The 21,873-nt window shown below is 39.6% G+C and overlaps 1 protein-coding gene across 1 annotated transcript; it reads left to right on the forward strand.

Annotated features, from left to right (window-relative positions):
- Window positions 1-9,631: 9,631 nt before the first annotated feature.
- Window positions 9,632-20,971, forward strand: LOC134864829 (voltage-dependent calcium channel gamma-4 subunit-like). The gene is made up of 4 exons (XM_063884118.1): window positions 9,632-10,017; window positions 14,846-14,929; window positions 15,826-15,966; window positions 16,441-20,971. The coding sequence occupies exons 1-4, from the start codon at window positions 9,798-9,800 to the stop codon at window positions 16,977-16,979; spliced, it is 984 nt and encodes a 327-aa protein (XP_063740188.1). The 5' UTR covers window positions 9,632-9,797; the 3' UTR covers window positions 16,980-20,971.
- The last annotated feature ends 902 nt before the right edge of the window (window positions 20,972-21,873 follow it).

The raw sequence follows: 21,873 nt of genomic DNA on the forward strand, positions 1-21,873 counted from the left end.
CCATCTAGTGTCATTATTGTGTAGTCACACATTCACTTTTTTAATTACATTTAATTTAGCTGCCCCTTTTATCCAAAGCAACTTGCAATAAGTGCAATGAACCATACAGATAAATACTCAGAATAGCAATTATATTGCGAGGACATAAGCTTCAAAGGCAAACCATTTTAGTTTTTACACAAAGGGTTTACCAATAATCATTTGAGCTGATTTCTGTGAAACATATTGAATCTAATTAAAAACGGATGTTCTTGCGTTTAAGATTCACATCCAATTCTAGTCATGTAGACATTTCTACTATGCTATCCACATCCAGCATTATCTGTGACTTGTAGATTTCAAATGAATTTTTCCTCATAATGTCCATTCATTATGCTCAATTAGTAGACTTGCTTGAGGGCAAGTTTTTACCCTTTTCCATTCTGCGCTTCCCCCCCCCCCCCCAACACACACACACTGTGCCAGAGGCCATTTGATAGAGTTGATAACCCTCTGGATTGTTAATGGCGGTATGGTCTGACAATACCTCTATATAGCGCAAATATTGACAAAGCGACACATCAATGGTTAACCAAGATTTCATTGTTTCATAAGGCTATAAAATATATATTTGTTAAAGGCCTTGAGTCTTACTTGACTGAAAGTGTTAGAGCCTCATATTACTGAAAACTGTTTCGTTAACTTATTTTAGTTTTATTTTCAAAAAGGCTTATCAGATCTGGGCATAGATAAAAGCTACATCACTATATAACTGAAGGAATTCAATTTGAAGAAAAAAAGGCAGCGCTGAATAATCCTATAGGAACATAAGCCCATACCATAATGATCTATACATCCAACTCCAATGAGTCCAGCCTCACAGAACCTACAGACAGGTCATAAATAATGAATGTTAGTCCATCCACATTTTTCTTTTACCTTGTGTTCCCTCTTTATACTACGTTGTTCATTCACAGATATTTTTTTTTATCCACAAAGGCTTATGGAAAAGGGAAATCTTCAGTCGACATCTGTTTAATAAGTTAGCAGGTCCATCTCCATTTGGCCAGGGGACCTTAAGGACGAGCGCTAGGCAGCGCGGTGCAAGGCCTGTCTCAGTTTCATTCTGCAGTCTCATTAATAGTGGCAATTGTTTCTTTCCATTGGGATATCATCTATTCATTTCATTAGAATAAAAATGTTTATACACACACACTGAAATACGCAATGCCCAATTTGTATCAACCTAACCCAGCCAAAGGGGCTTCTACATGTCAAACAATAGTGTGAGGTTCTTTTTTTAACGAAACAAAATGTCCTCTGTTCTATTTATATTCTTATACTAAACAAAATAGGCCTTTGAAAGAGGCACTACATGAGGAGGAACTACATGTTCTGAAAGATACTGTACCTCCATCTCACACTCACTGGATAAGTGACATCTTTTTTTCCCTGAAGATGGAAAGGATTAGGTTTTCTCAGGCTCAGAGTGGCTCCTCAAAATAAAATATGGGGTCCTGTTTTCAAATTTGTTAAGAGGATAAAGTTTCCCTCTATTCCCAATTTGACTTTTCCATGTTGGAGGGGCCCTAACACTGGACGGGTTGTTGCGGGGAGCAGGTGCTGCCGTACTGACATTTATTGTTTATTACTGACATTTTTGTTTTAGCTGACCGGTTGTTGTTTTTGTTTTTTTTGTATGTCTGTTTGTCTTCTGTCTATGTGGGATTTTGTTTGCCCTGGTGTTAAGCAGTATTTACCAGACATGTGGACTCGAGTCACATGACTTGGACTCGAGTCAGACTCGAGTCATGATTTTAATGACTTCAGACTTGACTTGATCAAATTCGGCATGACTTACGACTCGACTTGGACTTGAATACTATTAACTCGAGACTTGACTCGGACTTTGCCTCTTTTACTTGTAATGACTTGACATGCCTCGAGTCAAAAGCTAAATTTCCTGATCATGGACATCCTTCCCTGCAATGCGAACCTGCGAAGCCCCAAAGACCGCAAAGTGAGAGAGCCGGCAGGCAAGTGCGAGCAATGCAATCATGTGGTGGATTTTGGCCTTTTTGGATTGGACCAGGGACCTAACCAGCGTGATTGGATAATCCCCGGGTTTCCCCTCATTAATATTCACGATTTCCCCGGATTTCATCTACGGAAAAGATGCAATTGTGCCACGGAAGGGAAGCCTAGTCGAGAGCTGTCCGTCTGGTCTGCGTCTCTCTCAGTTGCAATTGGCAGGTTTAAGATCCAGATTAGGTTCATGGTTGTGAATTATCTATCAGGGGTTTTCAACCGGTGGTCCGCGGACCCCTGGTGGTCCGCGGCGGCATTGCATGTGGTCCGTGACAAGAGCCTATGTTGATCAGTTCACCATTGTTTTTTTTTAATATAAATTCGCTTTGATATTTCAACACATTTCCAGAATACCGTTACATATCGTGAAAAATATGTTTAAAATAATATAAAGGAAATTCAAGCTGACAGAATGTAGCCTTGCGCCTATCCAGTCTATGGTAGCCTGTGATTCGCTAATGGTAATGAGTTGCGTCGCTAACCTCACTTATTATTCATTACGTACAGTCTTGCGAGCAAAGTTGACACACATTTATAAGCATAGCCGACGAGAGTATTTTAAGATAGGTTGTAGTACAGCAAACATTTGTTACATATGTACTAGTCTAGCTATATATCTAGCACCAATGGATCGTTTTGTAGTGAGGAAAGTGCCAGAGGGACAGGCTGCCATGACAGAGGGTCAGGCTGCCACGACAGAGGGACAGGCCGCCACGATAGGGCAAGGACAGGCTTCCGAAGCGTCAACTTCGCAAAAAAGACGAAAAAGAAAATACAATGAGGAATATGTTAAATATGGATTCACAGTGACGACAGACAGAGCAGGAGAGGAGGTACCACTGTGTTTCGTATGTTCAACAATTCTCTGTAATGAAGCTATGAAGCCGTCGAAACTTACGCGGCATATGGAGACGCATCACGTCCACTTGAAGGCCAAACCCGTTGAGTACATGCAACAGATGTTGCGTGATTTCAAAGGACAGCAGGCTACCATGAGGAAGAGTGCAAAAATAAATGAAAACGCACTGAAAGCATCGTATCTGGTCGCTCTCAGGGTTGCAAAAAGTAAGAAGCCCCATACCATTGCAGAGCAGCTTATATTGCCAGCAGCCATAGATATGTGCAGAGCTATGGTAAGCGAAGAATGTGCCAACAAATTAAAAACTATTCCGTTGTCAGACAACACAATCGGAAGACGAATTGGGGAAATGGCAAATGATGTCAAAGACCAGCTGATGGCAAAACTTCAGACAGTTCTGTTTTCCCTTCAAATCGACGAGACGACAGATGTTACTAATGATGCGCAACTGTTAACATTTGTGCGATACGAGGACAGTGGCACTATGTGCGAGGAATTTCTTTTTTGCAAACCACTGCCCGGGTGAACTACCGGTGTAGAAATATTTAAAGCACTGGACGATTTTTTCACGGAGCACAATATCTCGTGGCAGAGGTGCGTTGCATTATGCAGCGATGGGGCCCGAGCCATGAGTGGCAGCAAGACTGGACTGTTTGCGCATGTAAGGAGGGTGGCTCCGGGGGTAATTTGGACACACTGCCTGATTCATAGAGAGGCTCTCGCCTCCAAAGATCTCAGTGTTGAGCTCAGTGGTGTGTTTGATGTCGTTGTCAAGACGGTCAACTTCATAAAACGAAACGCATTGAATACACGCCTGTTTTCATCCCTATGCCATGACTTGGGAAGTGAACACAGCTCTCTCCTTTATCATTCAGAGGTGCGTTGGCTGTCTCGCGGCGCTGTGCTCGCCCGTGTGTTTGAACTACGCGGAGCTATCTACGAGTTCTTGTGCGAGAAGCATTCTGATCTGGCTTCCAATTTCAACGATAGTTACTGGTTAACTAAGCTGGCGTACCTCACAGATGTTTTTGCAGAGCTGAACAAGTTGAACAGCTCCATGCAAGGGAGAGATGCAAACGTCATGCAGCTCTACGAGAAGCTCGACGCATTTGTGAAAAAAATGTCAAAGTGGATCGAACGAGTGGAGAGCAATAACTTGGCGATGTTTCCTTCAGTTGAGGAATACCCTGACAGCACTGACATCAACGACACTATATGTGAGCATTTGAGGAAGCTTGTGCGTCAATTCGCAAAGTACTTCACTGATTCGGAAGAGTGGCGCCGTGACAGCAAGTGGATCCTGCTCCCATTCAGTGACGATGCATCAGTAGGGTCAAGTCTGACGGCTGTGGAAGAGGATAAGCTGATTGAGATGTCCACAGACTCTGTCAGGAGGCATATGTACGACACACAGCCCCTTGTTAAATTCTGGATAAGTTGCCAGACAGAATTTCCACAGCTTGCTGCAAAAGCAATGAGGTGTCTTTTGCCCTTTCCAACCACATACCTGTGTGAGAGTGGTTTTTCTACACTGGCGTACTTAAAGAATAAGTACAGGGCTAGGCTTGATCCAGAGAATGACATGAGACTGTCTCTGGATTACAATCGCTACAAAAATAGGCTGCTGTTGATTCCCCGTAGATATCACACTACTAGGCATTAATTGCATTGTTACTGTTACTTCCTGGAAGGCCCCCTATTGTATAATGTAAATGCCTCTGTTCCGTCTTCCTCTGCTTTTCTTCTTCTCTCTGTTTCTGCATCTGCTCTGTCTTCAGTCAGTTGATTGGTACTTTATTGTCTTCCTGCTGGTTATAACAACCTGACCAGAGAGTTGGGTGGACTTGGTCTTATTTTTGGATTTTGTTTAAATCTCCGTTTGGTTGGGTTGTTTGTTTTGGTAATTTTGTTCAACACCTATGACTGATTGTGTCAAGTTTAGTTACTTTTCAAGTATCAGTGAATTGAATTTAGATATTTAGTACTTTCTTGAAATAATCCTTAAATTAATTTTTAAATAATCCTTTTATTTATTACACAAATCACTGCGATGGATTTCTGATTTTTCAGGGCGTTGAAGCGTAAAGGCCATTGAACACCAATGAAACACGACCACATGTCTCAGGTCACCCTTTTCAGTGCCGCGATATGTTTTCAAAGATGAACAATGGTGGTCCCTAGTGTTCAAAACATTTTGGAAAACAGCTCCATCTATGTAAATTGAGTCATAATTCACTTCATTCATACATGTTGCATGCCCTATATAAGCGTAAACCAATAAGTGCATGACCATACAGATAAACAAAAGCAATTATATTGCGAGCATAGTTCAAGCGAACCTTTGTTTTAACACAAATGTTTCAATAATCTTTGATGGTGAAACAAGAATGCTAATTAAAACAAGGACGTTCTTGCGTTAGACCCATCCAATCTAGTTAACACTACTACACCAACCCCATTATCTGCTTTAGATTTCAAAACATTTTTTAACTCTCATTCACGCTAATTATAATTGTTGAGACTGCATTTTTAATGACCCCTTGGCACGCGGACATCAAAACTGTGCCAGAGCATTGATGAGTTGTCCTCTGTTTCAATGGATAGCCTCTACTATAACTCAATGAGCAGGATATAAATGCGCATCATGGACAGTTTCTAGTCAAAGGTAAACAAAGCTTGTGTTGAGGCGGATGGATGCCAGTGAGACCCCCAAAACCCCTAAAACGTTTCGTTTGATCACGTTTTTCAGCTTTCTGATTGGCAAGGTAGTACAACAATATAACTAAGGGATATAGGGAGGTGTACCTATGACTACCTACCATAATGTCTTCTCCAACTCCTACCACCCAGAACCTTTCATATTGTGTTAGTCATGCACATTATTCTTTAGCAGTGTTCAACATTCGTTTTATTCACAATATTTTTTTTATGGATTATGAAGGAAATGTTGACTCTGTAAATGGCATCCATCTGAATGGCAGACAGCCATACATGCAAGCCTACACAGTCATGCACTCATTATTCAAGTGTCGCCCTTTATCACATTCTTTATTGATGACAGATGGTGTACCACCAATGTCTTCATTATCAACCTAACCCACCATTCACATCACAATATTGAGGTCTTTTTTATAACGAAAAAAATCTATGCTAGTTTATATGTTGTATAAAAAAATACGAGCATGGTTGAATGTGACTTGAGGAACTAGTCTGAAATATGTCATATTAATGCATGATACATGATACTTTTTCACGAGATGGAAAGATAGTTTTCCAGGTCAGAGTGGCCTCTAATTGGGTTCTGTTTTAATTGTAAGATGACTTTCCCTCTACCCAATTTACTATGTGGACCTTGAACTGGACTTGGGGAGCAGTGCTGGAGACTTAGGTTTATTTGGGACATTTTGTTTAAGCTGACTTGGTTCTTTTTAGTCTTTGTCCTGGTGATTTTTTTCCCGTTTAACTATTTACATTGTTACCCTATTTATTTTTATATTAAGTGAATATTTTTTTTATCCACTTTTGATACATGCTTTATTAAAATGACTGCTGTTGAAAAAACCCAATAAACAAAGGAAAAAAAATGAAAAATGTTCATGTTCACATTTTTTAAGGAAGATTCTCTGGAATATTTGTCACAATGAGCATTCCAGTTATACACTTTGCATATTCAGGTTGTCTTTTAATGTTGCCCGTTTATTTTAGACTAAACCGTTTTTATGAAAATGTGCAGTTTTTTTCCTGCATGTAAATACATGTTCAGAGAGAATAGAAAAACTGCACATATCAAACCCCTCCCACGGCAGCCCTATGGCTTCAAAAACCTAAATAATTGTATTTGGTTATAGAGGAAATTATGCCACCTATCTCAGCTGTCATATGTGAGTTGTATGTCCTAACTTTGAGTCTGTGTTGAGTTCGTATCCCTTGCTTGGTCCCTCTTTCTGTTATTTGATTTTCCAAAAACACAGCATTCAGGATTCCTCCCTACAGCTACAGGTTTGTCAAAATCAGCCCGAGTTTTTGCAAAATAATTTCAAAATAAGAAACAAATAACTCCCTTATAGAGTCTCCAATCTTCCAGTCTAGATTAGTGTGGCAGCTGATCTAAAACAGCGCATAAGGCAGTTAAGAAACACAAGCAACACTTAAACTGCTATAATAGTAAAGCCAGTTCAGAGAGGTCACTGATGAGGCACTCTTGGTAGAGGCTAGAGACTTACATGGAAGAAGAAAATATGAGGAAGCAGGAAGTTGGCAGAGAAGACTTGTGTTACCAGAGTGAAGTGGAAAGCTGCGCCAAAAGCACTCATTCAAGTTAAGCTGGCACAATGGAGAAGCTGGAAAGTGGGGAGAGGAAGCAGTGGAGTTGAAAAGAAGTGGGGGACATGAAGATGGTGAGAATCAAACTCATTACCAGTGACCCCTGTGTACTCCCATTACCACAGAAATTTTACACTGGCTGGCCTGCCATTCTATGCACTTAAAATCCAAACCGCATGTGGAGGAAAGAATCACGGACACACTGGCTGAGAAAAGTGGGACATACTTTAGGTCCTCTAATATACACGGTATATGTAGTTAAGGGTTTTTCACTATTGAGGCTTTTCAAATACGAGATTGTGGCTTTTTGCATAATCTTCTTATTGTGGCACATTATAAATCTTATAGTCTTGATCTTTTGTAAATGACTGTTGTCTTTTTAAAGTTCAATCAACCACAGTTAAAATAATGTACAGTATGTGGATTTTGAACTACATTTGAAGCACATTTTTTTTATTGTGCCCAGGAGGGGCAAATGAAAAAACAATTGTACTGACATCTCGCTGTATGTATGTCAGGTAGTTATTATAATGCTGATTCATTCATGTTGTATTCAATTCCCTTTCTTGGTGTTTTATTTTCAGAAACTAGAAATACTTTTGGGTGTATATGCTGTTCAGCAACCTCCGTCTATCATTTAGAGAGCCCAATTGTTATCTTTGTATTAGACAACATATGTAACTTCATTTTGTAAGGCATAGTTTTCTTTCTTAAGGGTTTCCTGATTTGAAAATTAACCTATGTTCAATGAGTGCTCTTTAAGCATTTGGAACAACAAAAAACAGCTTATACTGTACTTTAGATGGTTAGTAAACAAATCAATGTTTTAAGACAAGTTTTCTGGATGACTGTGTAAAATAAGTTTTTCTTTTAAGCGGATGCTAACACATCACATATCTGGGCTGCTGTCTCCTTTTATTGCGATCCACACACTGAGAGCTAATCCCTGTCATTATGGTCGCTTGGCTTTTCACTGTTCATTAAATGCAAAGCTATACCTTCTTCAAAATATTTTATTTTACCACTCCTTTCCTCAACCCAGTCCTTTCTTCCTTACTATATTTCCTATACCCTACTCTCCTATCCTATTTCAAGTCTCTCACACATTCAGACACACTATTTGCACCCTTCTGCTCTTCTTGTAGAGATGAGGAAGTGACTTAGACTCTGGGATCTTAAGGATGTGGCTCCCAGTAGAGAGTAGATATTAGAAGAAGCAGCAGCTCCTGCAGGTCATCAGTTTTAAAATGAAGATCACTCCACTGAAAAAAGAAACCCAAACTACAAACAGCTAGGGCTAGGGGCGGTGGTGGCAAAGTCCATAGACCAAGACCAAGTGCTACCTTGGTGTCCCTGAGCAAGGCACTGTTCCCTACACTGCTCCTGGGTGCTGTGCATAATGGCAGCCCACTGCTCCTAACACTAGGATTGGTCAAATACAGAGACCGTCCAGCAGTGGCTCAGTCAATAGGGGCTTGTACTGGGAATCGCAGGGTCGCCGGTTCAAGTTCAACAAATAAAGAGGGTTTCATCCTCTGATTCTATTAACGTGACAGGCCTGGCCCTTTCATTCACTTAGGAACATGAGTGTCTGGTCGTGCAGCAGATGTTTATCTTTCGTTACTCCTTTTATGAGCCGGGTAAACTTGAGAGCTGACTGCTCTAACTTCAAAGTGGTTTTGATAGATATTTAAGAAATATTTCATCAGTGTTGATGCTTTCTACTTCTTTTAAGTCGCTGCTAGTTGAGCCATATCATATCTCTCTTATCTCCACTTTGCTGTCAGTGGCTGTGTTTTTTATCATAACTTGATTTCAAGATGTTTTGGAAAACATTTTTAAAAACAGTTGCTAATCTGCATGTCCGGATGAATAATGAATGTGTTCTTTATGTGTATGCTTTGTAGGCATGGATAAGTAGATTATTTTGTATTTAGTGTGTGTTTAAAAAAATGAAAACTCTAAATGCCTTATTTCCTCCTCTCAGAAATGATCCTCATAATTCTATAATGTATATGTTAGTGTATGTCAGATGTCGTCCTCTTCCAGCAGCTGTAAACGACGCCATCTCCCATTGGCTTAGCTACAGCCGTGGAAGGTGTGGTCTGAATGAATGATGCTGAGCTCTTTGTTAAACCGTGCAGTTTACAACTATAAACTAGACTGTAAAGCAGCCAGAAAGCCTCGAATCCTTGATAAAGGTTTTATGAACTTCCTTTAAATTCATCATACAAGTTTACTTGTTTCAAAGGATGCGTTTCCATATCTTTTTTTATTTCCACCTGTAGCATGGAATGAAGATGTAACCAGTCAACTCAAAGGAATTAAACGAAAACTTCCATCGTGTCCAACATAAACCCTTGGATTGTTCTCCCGCTGAAGTTTAGAAGGAATAATTCCGGAACCGAGTTGTTAAACATTGAGACGTGGCTTGATGAGAGGAAAAACCTCGAGACGCGAGCGCATCCTCTCACCATGATCATGGGCACCATGCGCTGCTCGCTGTGTGCGTAAACTGCTGTGGAGGATCCAAACACTATGAGACGCCATGGCATGGTGTGACCGAGGGGTTCAGACTCTGCTTGCCATCGTGGGGGCCTTTGCCGCTTTCAGTCTCATGACCATCGCCATCGGCACCGACTACTGGCTTTACTCTCGGGCGTACATCTGCAACGCCACAAATGCCACCGATGAATCCCAGGTGCAAACCAAAAAAGTGAAAGGCGACCTGACGCACTCCGGGCTGTGGAGGATCTGCTGTATTGAAGGTAAACTACAATTTAATACGTTAGAAACTGTAATTCCATGAACTTTCTGTCACTTTTTTGTTGTCTTCGCTGTGTGATTATTGTTTCCAGTGAGCAAGTTTATCTTCTCCTTCTGCGTGTTTGTTTTACGGTGGGGAGGTGACAATGTTCCCAGTTTGATCAAATACTCTTTTCATCTTCATAAAAAATGGGTTCAAGCAAATGCTACAAGTTGGAATTCGGAATAAAAATACTTGAAACGCCTTGCTTTTTACAATTTCATGTTTATTTGGTGTGGAGAAGCACACGAATTCAAGTCTGCGGAGGGGTGCATCATCATTATTACTCATTTATTTTGATGAATGTGTTAAATAGCAGTTAAAAAAAGTAACGTGGGCATGATATTAAATATGATAAATTGGAGGGAAACTGCTGCTTGTTGCGGTGGTGTTGTGCGTGCGTAATGCTAAGTTTGAGTCAATCTCCCTTGTAAATGAATTAGTTTGTCACTGAAAAATAAGACTCAATAGGTAAATTAACAGTTAAAGGAATTTTTGTATTTACATTAATATTGCATTTACGAGCAACGGATATCTTTTTTCCAGTAGGATAATAATTGAAGGCATGGTTGTTCTGCAACCGTATAAAAGCGAGACGTTATACTTTTCAGCAACAGAAGTTGGATCAGCATGAACCTGCCATTCTTCTTGAAATCCTGTCAACATTTCCTCAGCTGTTGTGCTGCTTATCCATGATCCCCAGCACACACGCATGAGGAGTGTTGGGAGTGCTTCCTGCTCAGAGAGGTGTTGCCTGGACACGTTTGCACACCAATGCGTTCGACTGCTTCATTGGAGAAAAGTGAGATCAATGAGATCAATCAGGTGATCCGTAAAAAAAAAAAAAACTCTTGCATCAGCCCCCTCTTTCCACTGCTGGTAAAATATCCACTCGGAATTATATGTTTTAACTGAAAACCAAACAAGTAGGCAAGAATAAATAAACCTATATTTGCAGGACAAACCCAAATTCAGGGGCCAACCATGGCACGGCTGACTAGTAAAGTATTATTTGGGGAATCTCAGGCTTGTAAGCAGAAAAAGCTTTTGCACTCTTGCATATGGGTGAAATATGGCGTGTTGAAATATGGCGTGTTTGTGTTTGTTCATAAATGTGTTGCAGCCAAACATTGGCAGTTTTTGTAATCCAACAGAAAAAAGTAGACAACAGCAATGTCTTCTGTGTGATTGTTTGATTTGATTTAAATTGCCCTGATCACCGAAAAGTACCTCAATGGAAAAGAAAAGAAAAGACTATAATATTTGACATGTATTTGCATGATTGCTTATTGGAGACAGAAGCTTGCATCTACTATATTTCCAAGTGACATGAAAGCAGCAGACATGTAAAGAGATCTCTCCATTGCTATGGCATGGGGGGGGGGGGGTCCAAGTGATTTGTATCATGTGCCAATGAATGCAGCCATTAGAGAAGACACACTTCATGCACTTTTGCTCTGCACTGTTACGACTCTTGTTTGAGGTTTGAGATATAAAAGAGCATCACTGTTTATGGATTTCCTGTAAAGTTACTCAAATAGCACATTGCATGTCTCCAGCCTCCAACTCTTGAGAGTATCATCAGCAGAAGCGAAATGGAGTGCTCGCTGTTAACCATCTGCCGTCTTTTCCACCATGCTCTTTCCTTTTTTATATTGCTGGATGTGTGTTACAATACTTGCTGTTTCTCACACACTAAAGTTGAGCTGCACCTTCTTTCGCTAAATGCATTTTTTGGATGTAAAAATGGGAAAGTTATTTTTTGAGTTCCTGCTTACCTTGTCTACATTTTTCTATTGTGGTTGACTTGTTTGCTTGTTTACATTTTTGGAAAAAGTCTGCAGTTGTTTTAATAAAAACTGTCCAGTTAAGAGGCGTTCACCTCCAGGAGCAAAGAACAAGATGGAATCCAACCAGTTATATCAAGTCAAATGGATGGGATAAATAATGGATATGCCCCGGGGACATGTGGGCTAACCTTGTAGAAGAAATTGTCTCCCTAATGTGCCAAATAGACGTCTGTTTCAGTGTTATGTCTTGTAGAACAAGGAGGAGGCTCAATGAGGGTGATGGCAAATTAGCTTTTTAATGGAAACAAAGTGAAGTCTTGTTCTGCAGCCATTGATGCTGAAATAGCTCTCACTTAAACTAATCATCTCTGATCGCTGAACACGCTGAAGTTGGCCTAAAATACATGACTTGGTAAAAACTGAAATTCGATCTGACTTCAGATGGAGAAATCCTGCCAAATGCTTTTCTGAATGTCATTGTTTGAGATCCTCTGAGTCATAAAGGCTGCTTTCTAGTTGTGTGTGTGTGTGTGTGTGTGTGTGTGTGTGTGTGTGTGTGTGTGTGTGTGTGTGTGTGTGTGTGTGTGTGTGTGTGTGTGTGTGTGTGTGTGTGTGTGTGTGTGTGTGTGTGTGTGTGTGTGGTGAATGCATTAGAAAGATGTGAAAGGCGTCCTCTGAGAAGCAGAGCTAGAAATGTGATTCTGGGTTGCCGGGGAAGGTTGCCATGGTGAAGATATGCTGAGTAATAAAAGATGGGCTCCGGTCTCTTAGACAGATGGGCTCTGGGGAGATACCTCCCCTAGTGAGCCCCCTCTCTCTCTCCCTCCTCTCTGTCTCTCTCAGCGCTACTCTTCTGACTATCAGCTCGTGGGTTTATTTGATTATTTGGTCTTTTTTTGTCATAGACTGCTAGATTCTTTATTTGATTAGTAATTGTCAATCCTATTTTCATGCAGAAGGACTCATTTTCAAGAATTCTGTGAGTATGTGAGAGTCACAAGATTAAAGTGGTTGATATGCATGATTCTTTGTGGAGAAACTTAGATCAATTGATCAATTAGTTGACAAATCATGTTAGTGTAAGTCCACTATTTATTTTGTGTAGGACTGCCCTTTTTGACTTTACCCTGCATCCATCTGTCTCTCTTTTTTTTACCTAGACATTTTCAGATGACACAATCAGGAAAAAACAACCAATTACACTTCTTCTGGCAAATGTGAAAAACAAGATACAGTAGCACAGCAAGGACAAAGATTATATTTGTAGTGAATGTGCTTCTGTATAGATGGAAGTTTGTGCTTGGTACATAAAAGATCAAAAGGAAGATTAGAGGGGGTTGAAGAGGAAAACATTTTGAACACTGGAGGGAGAGAAGTGGGTAATTGAGACACGATAGCGCTAAGAGTGTCATAAAAAGCGGCAGAAGATGAGAGTTTAAAGAGACTGAAAGAGTGAGGTTCAGAGAGAAGGTGAAGATAGACTCCTGGATGTTTCATCACTATATCTCAGATTTTCCTTTTCTCCCTTACCAGCACATGCATTAACCTTGAAAATGTAGCAGACAAAGGTGACTCCTGGGCTTGAATAAAGCCATGTTGCATTGCAATGTAATAAGGTGAATTGCCTTGCGTTCAGAGTATTTAGGGCAACTGGATCCCACCCTGACTCTCTCCCACTTTCCTGTCACTCTCCACTGTCCTATCCGATTAAAGGCAAAAAGCCCCCAAAAAATATCTTAAAAAAAAAAAAAAAATCAATCAGTGAAAACTACAGTGAGTGAACAGCGTGCTTATATGAGGCTTATTGACATTGTTAGTGGCTTAACAGTACAGTGGCTTCAACCATGTGGAGTATTTTTAATTTCGTGTTGATGTTTTTTTTTCTTGAAGCCTGAGAAATGTGTATTCATTTCATTCCTCATAAAACTTCAAATAAGAAAAGCAGATTTTGTGCACATTTTTTTTTTCTTCTGATCAACAGCTGTAGTGAATAAGTTGGTCCAACTTCTGTGAAATTTTCCAATTAGAAGAGCAATATTTTGTGCCACATATCTACAGTATGTATACTGTATATTCAGTATATGAACTGTTGGAGACAGGGTGTTCAGTGTAGCGGCCCCCACCCTCTGGAACGCTCTTCCTGCCGAGATCCGTAATGCTGCCTCCCTGGACATTTTCAAGTCATCATTAAAAACTCACCTGTTCACTATGGCCTTGGACCCCTAACCCGCCACAGTCCCCCTGCTTCCACTCGTACCACTATTTATTTCTTTAGTACTTTATTATTTGCCCTACTAGTTTTTTGTCGGCTCTACACCATGCAATGGTCCCTTGAAAGGCGCTATAAAAATGTAATCTATTATTATTATTATTATTATGAGAGTTTCCAATGCTACTTTTAGACATGTAGTAATTATAACACAGATTGTGCATGTCCATTGATACATCCGCAGGTGTGACTGCTGCAATGTGACCATTGCTCCAGAGCAACAAAAACAGTTGCAAAGGTAGAGGTGACAGGATGTGGCAGCAAAATCAGACGTCTGACTTTTAATTCAAGTGTAACCCTTCAATATTCATAATGCTCAGATGTTTTATTCCCTTAAAAGTGGAGGGAAAATGTTCTCCGTGAAGAGACTGGGTCTTTGATTAGAAGGTGCCTGAGGGCTTGAGAACTCCAGAATCTCAAATCTACAACACCCTGTCCTCAAATGCTTTCTGACATGGTTAGATGTGAAAACAAGCCAGTTAAGCACTGCTTTAGATATTTATTAGATATTATTTTACAAAAGAAAAGTCAATAAATGTATTCTTTCATGATCATAGAAGCTTCACATCGATTTGGTGGGTGGTCGAAATGTATTTTCTCTTTTACCTTCTACCATAATTGGAGAATCTCATGTCTTACTCCATTATTAAGACTGTGTTGTAATTGTGTCCCTGCACAGGCTGTCACTGTCGCCATCTATCACATGCTGTGTGCTTTTGGCTCCTCTACAGGTATCAACAAAGGAAGCTGTTTTCGGATCAATCATTTTCCAGAGGATAACGACTACGATACAGACAGCTCCGAGTACATCTTACGTAAGTCATCCCAACCTCTTCATCTTCAAACACTTAAACCCTTAATCCTCTTGCTTCTTTCTTCTAGTGGTGATGGAGTTTTCACAAGGGTACTTAATGTGTCATGACTTCTCTCTGCCTCCCCCATAAAAGTCTGATGTCATGACAGTAATTGGAGCTATGGAGATGATGGAGTGTGTTGTGTGCAGAAGAGCATTAGGTCTAAAACATGGCTTTACTCAAATAAAGTACCATTTTTTGTGTCACCCTGAGGTGTTACACTGAAAATTGTTTAAAAACTATGGGGGGTTTAGGCTATTACAATTAAATATATCTATCCATTTTGCTTAAGGTTTCAGATGAGCTTTACTGTGAGAAATACTTTTGGCATCTAGTTTGATGCCCTGTGTCCCAAAGCAACTTGTCCTATCTTTGCTGTTGTCTAAATTAATACATTTCAATAAACCCTCAACCCATGACTGTCAGTGCCATGGAAAGGCTGTAATATCTGCCAATCAGGCTTCTATCAGGTCTCTGTGGAAGCATCCATCTGTTGAAACTGTGGCAGTGATGTAGTTTGGCTCCACAGGGTTATTGAGATCAGGACAAAACATAGTAACTACATTATGTCTATTATAATCTTTTTGGAAGAATATTTGGACATAATTATGTTGTAGGACTCGTTGATGAACCTATCTCTTACAGTGTACGCAAAGCTGATTTTAAAGAAAGCATTTTCAGATTGCTTTGATTATATCCATGATGGTTTTCTAGTATTTTTATATTTTTTTATTGGATGTCTTTGCTTCTCAGAAGGTGTTCCTGCATATATTCTGGTGTAACTGCCACATGTTGATAAGTGACATAGTGTGAATGTCACTTATCAACAGAAAGGCTTCACTGTCTCTTATAAACAGGTATAGTGCGGGCATCAAGCCTTTTCCCCATCCTCAGCAACGTTCTGCTGATGTTGGGTGGCCTGTGTGTCGGGTTCGGACGCGTCTACAACAACAAGAACAACATCCTGCTCAGTTCTGGCATCCTGTTTGTGGCTGCAGGTAGGAGCAGACTGCCATTGCACAAGACATACACAACATAAGACGGTCCACTTTAGTGTCTTGTTTGAGTTACCCAAACCTTTTCTATAATTTGACAAAAATAAAATACATGTGGCTTTGTCTTTTTTACAAAATCCCCAAAATAAAGAGTACATATCTTACACTCTTATAGCAAATCTTGTCTTTACCTTGAAGCTATGTTTGTTTTTATGTGGGAGTGACACTTTTTTTTTTAACAAAGAAGATTCTATCACTCAACCAGGAATATATGTCACTTGTAAAGATCATTTTCTCAGGTGTTAAAGGGTTTGAAGATATATACTGTAGATCAAGACGGTTGTCCTATATGAGACTGAAGAAAAAGTAACTCTTGATGAGCATACTGTAATGCCATAATGCATTTCACAGCTTTTCTGTATCTTCCCTCTTTATTTTCTTCTTCATCTCGCCATTTCTGCCTTCTGTTCTCTACAGGCCTGAGCAACATCATCGGCATCATCGTGTACATCTCCAGCAACGCCGGAGACCCCAGTGACAAGAAAGACGAGGACAAGAAAAACCACTACAGCTATGGCTGGTCCTTTTACTTCGGCGCCCTATCCTTCATCGTGGCTGAGTCAGTGGGCGTCCTCGCAGTCAACATATACATCGAGAAAAACAAAGAGACTCGCTTCCGAGCCGTACGCAACTTCATTAAAGCCACTTCCTCTTCTTCACCGTACTCTCGCATTCCAAGCTACCGGTATCGGCGAAGGCGCTCGCGCTCCAGTTCCAGTGACCCGTCCCGCGAGCCCTCTCCAGTGGGGATGAAGATTGGGGGAGCAAGAGGTGGAGGGTTAGGGATGGGTTTGCCAATGGGGGATATATCCCTGTATGCCCTCAGTAGGGACACTCTGAAGGGCGCGACTGCTGGGCCATACAGCCCAGAGAGGGACTCTGGATTTTTACAAGTCCACAACTGCTTCCAGAAAGATCAGAAAGATGGAGGAAACAGAAGGACCACGCCTGTATGAGGTTGGGAGTGTTCATTGGAGTGTAAAACAATAGGGTCTGATGGAACACATTAGATATTGTACAAATGATGAGATAGGACAATTCCTCCCCGGGCTGTTCAGGCAGCTGTGCTGTGAAAGTTCAGAACTCAAAACTCAAAAAGTATTTCCCTTTCCGTCTGGAGAACATTTCCGGTGAAGAGGAAATAACTATTTTTGTTTCAGTGTCTAAAAATTGGATGCAAACAATTGAACAGATGTGAAACCTGCTATGTTGTAGCAACTTCTCCTATTACAGAAAGGACAAATATGTCATAACTGTCATTCTTTCAACTTCTCAACTTCAATTCAATGAAAAGTAAGGGGTGGGAAAATCATTCAGTTCAGGTTGTGGATATATGACCAGGCCCTCGAGCTTATACAGACTTGATGCTCAATATAATAACTTTTCTGAATATTGAACTTCAGGTTATTATTTTTTTCTGCTAAACTATCTGTATAGTATTTTGGAAATGTACTTATTTCTTATATTCCAAGACAAACTGATGTTTTTGTCTGAACTGGTTTGTTAAAATTAAATAATTATTGTGATCCTTTGTCTACTATTGTATTATATTTGATTGAAAATTAACACAACTGGTGCTAACTTAATCTGTACTCTTTTTTTGTACAGCCTTCTCAACTGCCATTGAAATAATTTGACTGTATCTCAATAACCTCTCTGAAGCTTGTGTGTGAGTCAGGTGATAAACATGTGTGTGTGTACAATATGTTTTATGGCTCTAAGATACTGTTACACTATGACACAAATGGATTTATGTAGATATGTATCAACAAAAGTGACATGACACACAGTTATGTCAGTACATTCCAGTATGATGTGTTATGTAATAGTGTGAAGAGTAATTGTAGTGATTGACTGTGATGTTGCTCTCCATTCGCTCAGGGACAATGTATGGAACAAATCAATCTTACTTTCAAAGATGTAGAGATTATCACAAGACAGAACATGTCTTTGAGTTGTTTTGTTTTTCATACCTTAGCCAGACAGACTGTCGCTGTGTGTAAAAACAGAGGTGAGATCACGCTGTATGTGTTGCTGTAAATTAATATGACACTTGTTTCTGCAATTACTGCCTCTGTGTTCAGAGGGTTCTTCGAAAACATTTAGCTAATGCAAAATCCTATTTAAATTATTTCTGTACTGTTCTACCCCATGTCAATAAGAACTGTTTGGTAAGATTATAACTGCAAAGAAACCTTTTTAATGTGACTTCTTGAATTTGACAGCTAATTCTGCAGGCATTGAAAAATATAACTATTGCTATTGCTTGTGTTGATAAAGAATAAAATGACAATACAGTATAGTCAACAACGTCAAAAATGAATTTCATCACATTGAGCCGTGTTTGACTGATAATTGAGTTGTCTATTTCCAACTCAGCAATATGATTTTCACAAACACAGTTGATGCAATTAAGACAAATAGTTACAGGTGTTGTGTGACATGAAGTTCAGAGAGGTCACCTGGGAGTGACACGGTTGGACACATGAGAATGCTGAGGCCAAATATCTGGGAAAGCTTACCAAGGACCTCTGACCAGAATTATTATAGCAGTTTTTTCAGCTGGTCACGGATCATGAACAAGTCAGTCAGTGAGTCAGGACTCTTTACATTCAAACACTTGACTGAATTTACCTGATTTAATGGCCAATCAAATGACTCGATCCAATGGGCCAATCTTCTGCAAGGGAGAACACCAGTGCTGCGTTAGTCATGTAGAATTTTGAGACAGTCAGACAAGATTAAAAAGTCTCCCGATGCATGAACTTGCTTGAGGCATAATGAAAGAATTGAGCTGAAAATTGGGCAAGTATTGTAGCTAATGATGGGCCTGCTATGCTCTGCTACAAAACGTTATGGCCGTCTGTCAGGCAACCACATGGTGTAAAGGGAAAACGGCATCAGCCAACTTAATGCTTGATTGAACTAACAGGCTCACAAATGCTCATCCAGACCTGAAACACTCCTTTTTTCCAATTAAAGAGCTGGATGAAAAAGGGGGTTTGTAAGTGTGTGAAGATTTAGAAGAAAAGGTAAATTCACTGATTCTTCATACGGTACAAACTTGATCAGGTTCCATGTCAAAGTTGCAGTTAGTAATTACTTGTCTGATTTGGTTAACGGTTAGTGAATTTGTGTCATGGTGGTTACCATGTCATTGATGTGCAGAATGGGAAGCCTAGACTAAGAATAGATTAATATTTCATCCTGGATGTGTGTGATGTATCTTTGTTAAGCAAAACTGGTCTGATGATCTTGTTTCCCATTCCAGCCTTAATTTGAGCTTTTCTTCTCCACCCCTCTCGTCTGTCCATCACCCAGGCTGTTAAGCCCTGTGAATTTGGATTCCATGGACCCTCACTGATATTTTCAGCCACAATAAAGCTGCGCCCACATTCATGTCCCGCTGCACATTAGTGAAATGTATCCTCCAGTGAGAGGAAAATGGCAGGGTCATCTCTCCCTGCAGTCACAGAACTATAGCCAACTTGCTTGTTAGTCTCGGTACCCTGCTGTGCAGAAGGGATAAAATAAGGCCTCAGGTCTCAACTCAGGTTCAGCCTTTTCATCTTGATTTGCTAGTGTGATGAATGATTTCACATCGGGTCACACTTCAGATATGTTTATACTTAACCTGATACACCCAATAGCATAACAAAGAATGTGCTGCCAGCAAATATTTAAAAAGCAATTTAACAGCTGTAATTGTGGTAGTTAAAAACTACTTGAAGGCTCACTGTTCCACAATATAGTTACACTCATTCTTTGTAAATGTTCAATTTATAAACAAATTAGGAATACATTTAGTTTTGAGAGAAAAGAGAATTACAGCACACTGTTGTTTACTTGCAACTGCAATGTATTGTTTACACTAGATTAGATTAAACAATGACTTAACCAATTGTCTTTAATTTAAGGCTTTTAAAATGTAACACATTATCTTTTTAAACTTTCATATGGCTGACTTATTAATATTAAATCTGAATGTCACAAGTGTTGGGAGTAAGACCATCAATGTGTTTGTAATGAGGGAATCACTCTCTCATCAGCAGTACATGTTAGTTTAATATTGTAGGATTTTTATACCGTTTCCTAGCACAACATGTATAGAGAGGATACGGGGGTGAATGTGGAAGCCAGATGCCATTCACTTCTGAGAGATCCCTCTCCACAGGCGTTCTCTCTCTTCCCAAGTTCACATTGAAAATGTAAAGTAGCTGAGACTCCTCCCAGCAGCGGGATTGATTCTTTGCTCCCTGTTGATATATCTGTGCCACACTGTTGATCCAGGAACCCCAGGCATCCATTAACATGACATCTGTCACGGTGCTAAGACTGGATATAGCCAGCAGCAGTCGGAGCTTAACCCTTTTCATCTGCAATCACACATGAAAAACAACAGACCGTCATGGTGTAGTGTCATATGACTAATCATTTTGCAATATCTGCAAAAATGCAGCTTTTCTTATAACAAGCGAACATCCCTAACCTGTGGCAGTAACCCAGTTAACCCTTTAAACACGCTGTACAGGAGAAGGAAATCTTTCTTTGTCCTTATTAAACATAGACAAAGCCAAAAACTATAAAAAGGCAAATGCGCGTGTCGATAACATGATTTACGGCCATTTCATTACAATTAAATACGTTATCCACCAAAAAGAAAGTGTTTATTTGAAATATTTAGTATATAAAATTAGATATTTCAAAAATATTTCATACTTACAGACAATAATTGGCACCATGTGACACCATTTTCTTTTCTATTTCAAGTCAGATCACTGAAAGGTTTTAGATTCAATAATTATAATTAAAGTATTAAATGTGAGAATGTTGTAAAAAAATGTGTTTTTCATTGTTCATTATATTATCTATCAAATCATTTATTTGAAGTCATACTTGTTTGATGTATAATATATGGTACCTTCAAGCCTGTAAATACAAAGTGTCTTTAATTACCACGAGAGGTTTTGCAATGTTCATTTTGCTTATAAGTTACTGAAATAAAAAACGTCAATGGAAATTTAAAATCTGTTTTATCTTCTTCGAAGCATAAGGAGTCCTCGTTTTGATTCTGATCATTTGATTTTAAGCAGATTTCAAGCCCTTATTGATAACTGGTCAAGCTGTTTCTTTGTATTGCCCATAGAGCTGCAGAGATTTATGAACCCATCGTGTGTGACAGTTATCTAAATTCATTTGAGTTGTAGATATATTGATCTATATTTTCAGAAAAATATAATTGACAGAACAATGAAAATAATCATGTGTTGTAGCCCTAACTGCTGAGACACACACACCACACACACACACACACACACACACACACACACACACACACACACACACACACACACACACACACACACACACACACACACACACACACACTCAATAGACTTCACAGACTTACCACAGCTATGGTTTTAACCCAGCAATAGGTCTCCAAGTCTGACAACATGGGATTTAACAAAAAGGGGGAAATGGAAACTTCTGGCCAGACTTCAGGAACCTAAAAGTCAAACAGGATGTGGATGGTTACCATTCCAGTGTAATAATCTGAGTGAGATAACACAAGTTAGCATAATTTATGTTTTCAACTGAATGCAATCAGAGTTATAACAATACATTTGTCATTATAAGAAAAGAAAAAAAAACATTGTCACACACCAAAACCTTTGTTTTGGATTAACAATAAGCAGGAAAACCCCCCAGAAATGACCTAGCAGAGGCTCATCATGTTACATCTTCCGAATGGCCGGGGAAACAGATTTTATGAGTAGTTACCTTGATAAAGTGTATAGAAAATGTGAATTACAATACGTTTCAAATCCTGCATCAAAAAAATCCTTT

This window comes from Eleginops maclovinus, chromosome 5 (genome assembly GCF_036324505.1).
Source record: "Eleginops maclovinus isolate JMC-PN-2008 ecotype Puerto Natales chromosome 5, JC_Emac_rtc_rv5, whole genome shotgun sequence".
In the NCBI taxonomy this organism is placed as follows: Eukaryota; Metazoa; Chordata; class Actinopteri; order Perciformes; family Eleginopidae; genus Eleginops; species Eleginops maclovinus.

What these genes read in the sequence shown, in the direction of transcription:
- LOC134864829 (XM_063884118.1), top strand. Translation starts at nt 9,798, where the DNA reads ATGGCATGGTGTGACCGAGGGGTTCAGACTCTGCTTGCCATCGTGGGG. An exon ending in GAGGATCTGCTGTATTGAAG is followed by an intron (nt 10,018 to 14,845) that starts GTAAACTACAAT and finishes GCTCCTCTACAG; the next exon opens with GTATCAACAAAGGAAGCTGT. An exon ending in CAGCTCCGAGTACATCTTAC is followed by an intron (nt 14,930 to 15,825) that starts GTAAGTCATCCC and finishes TCTTATAAACAG; the next exon opens with GTATAGTGCGGGCATCAAGC.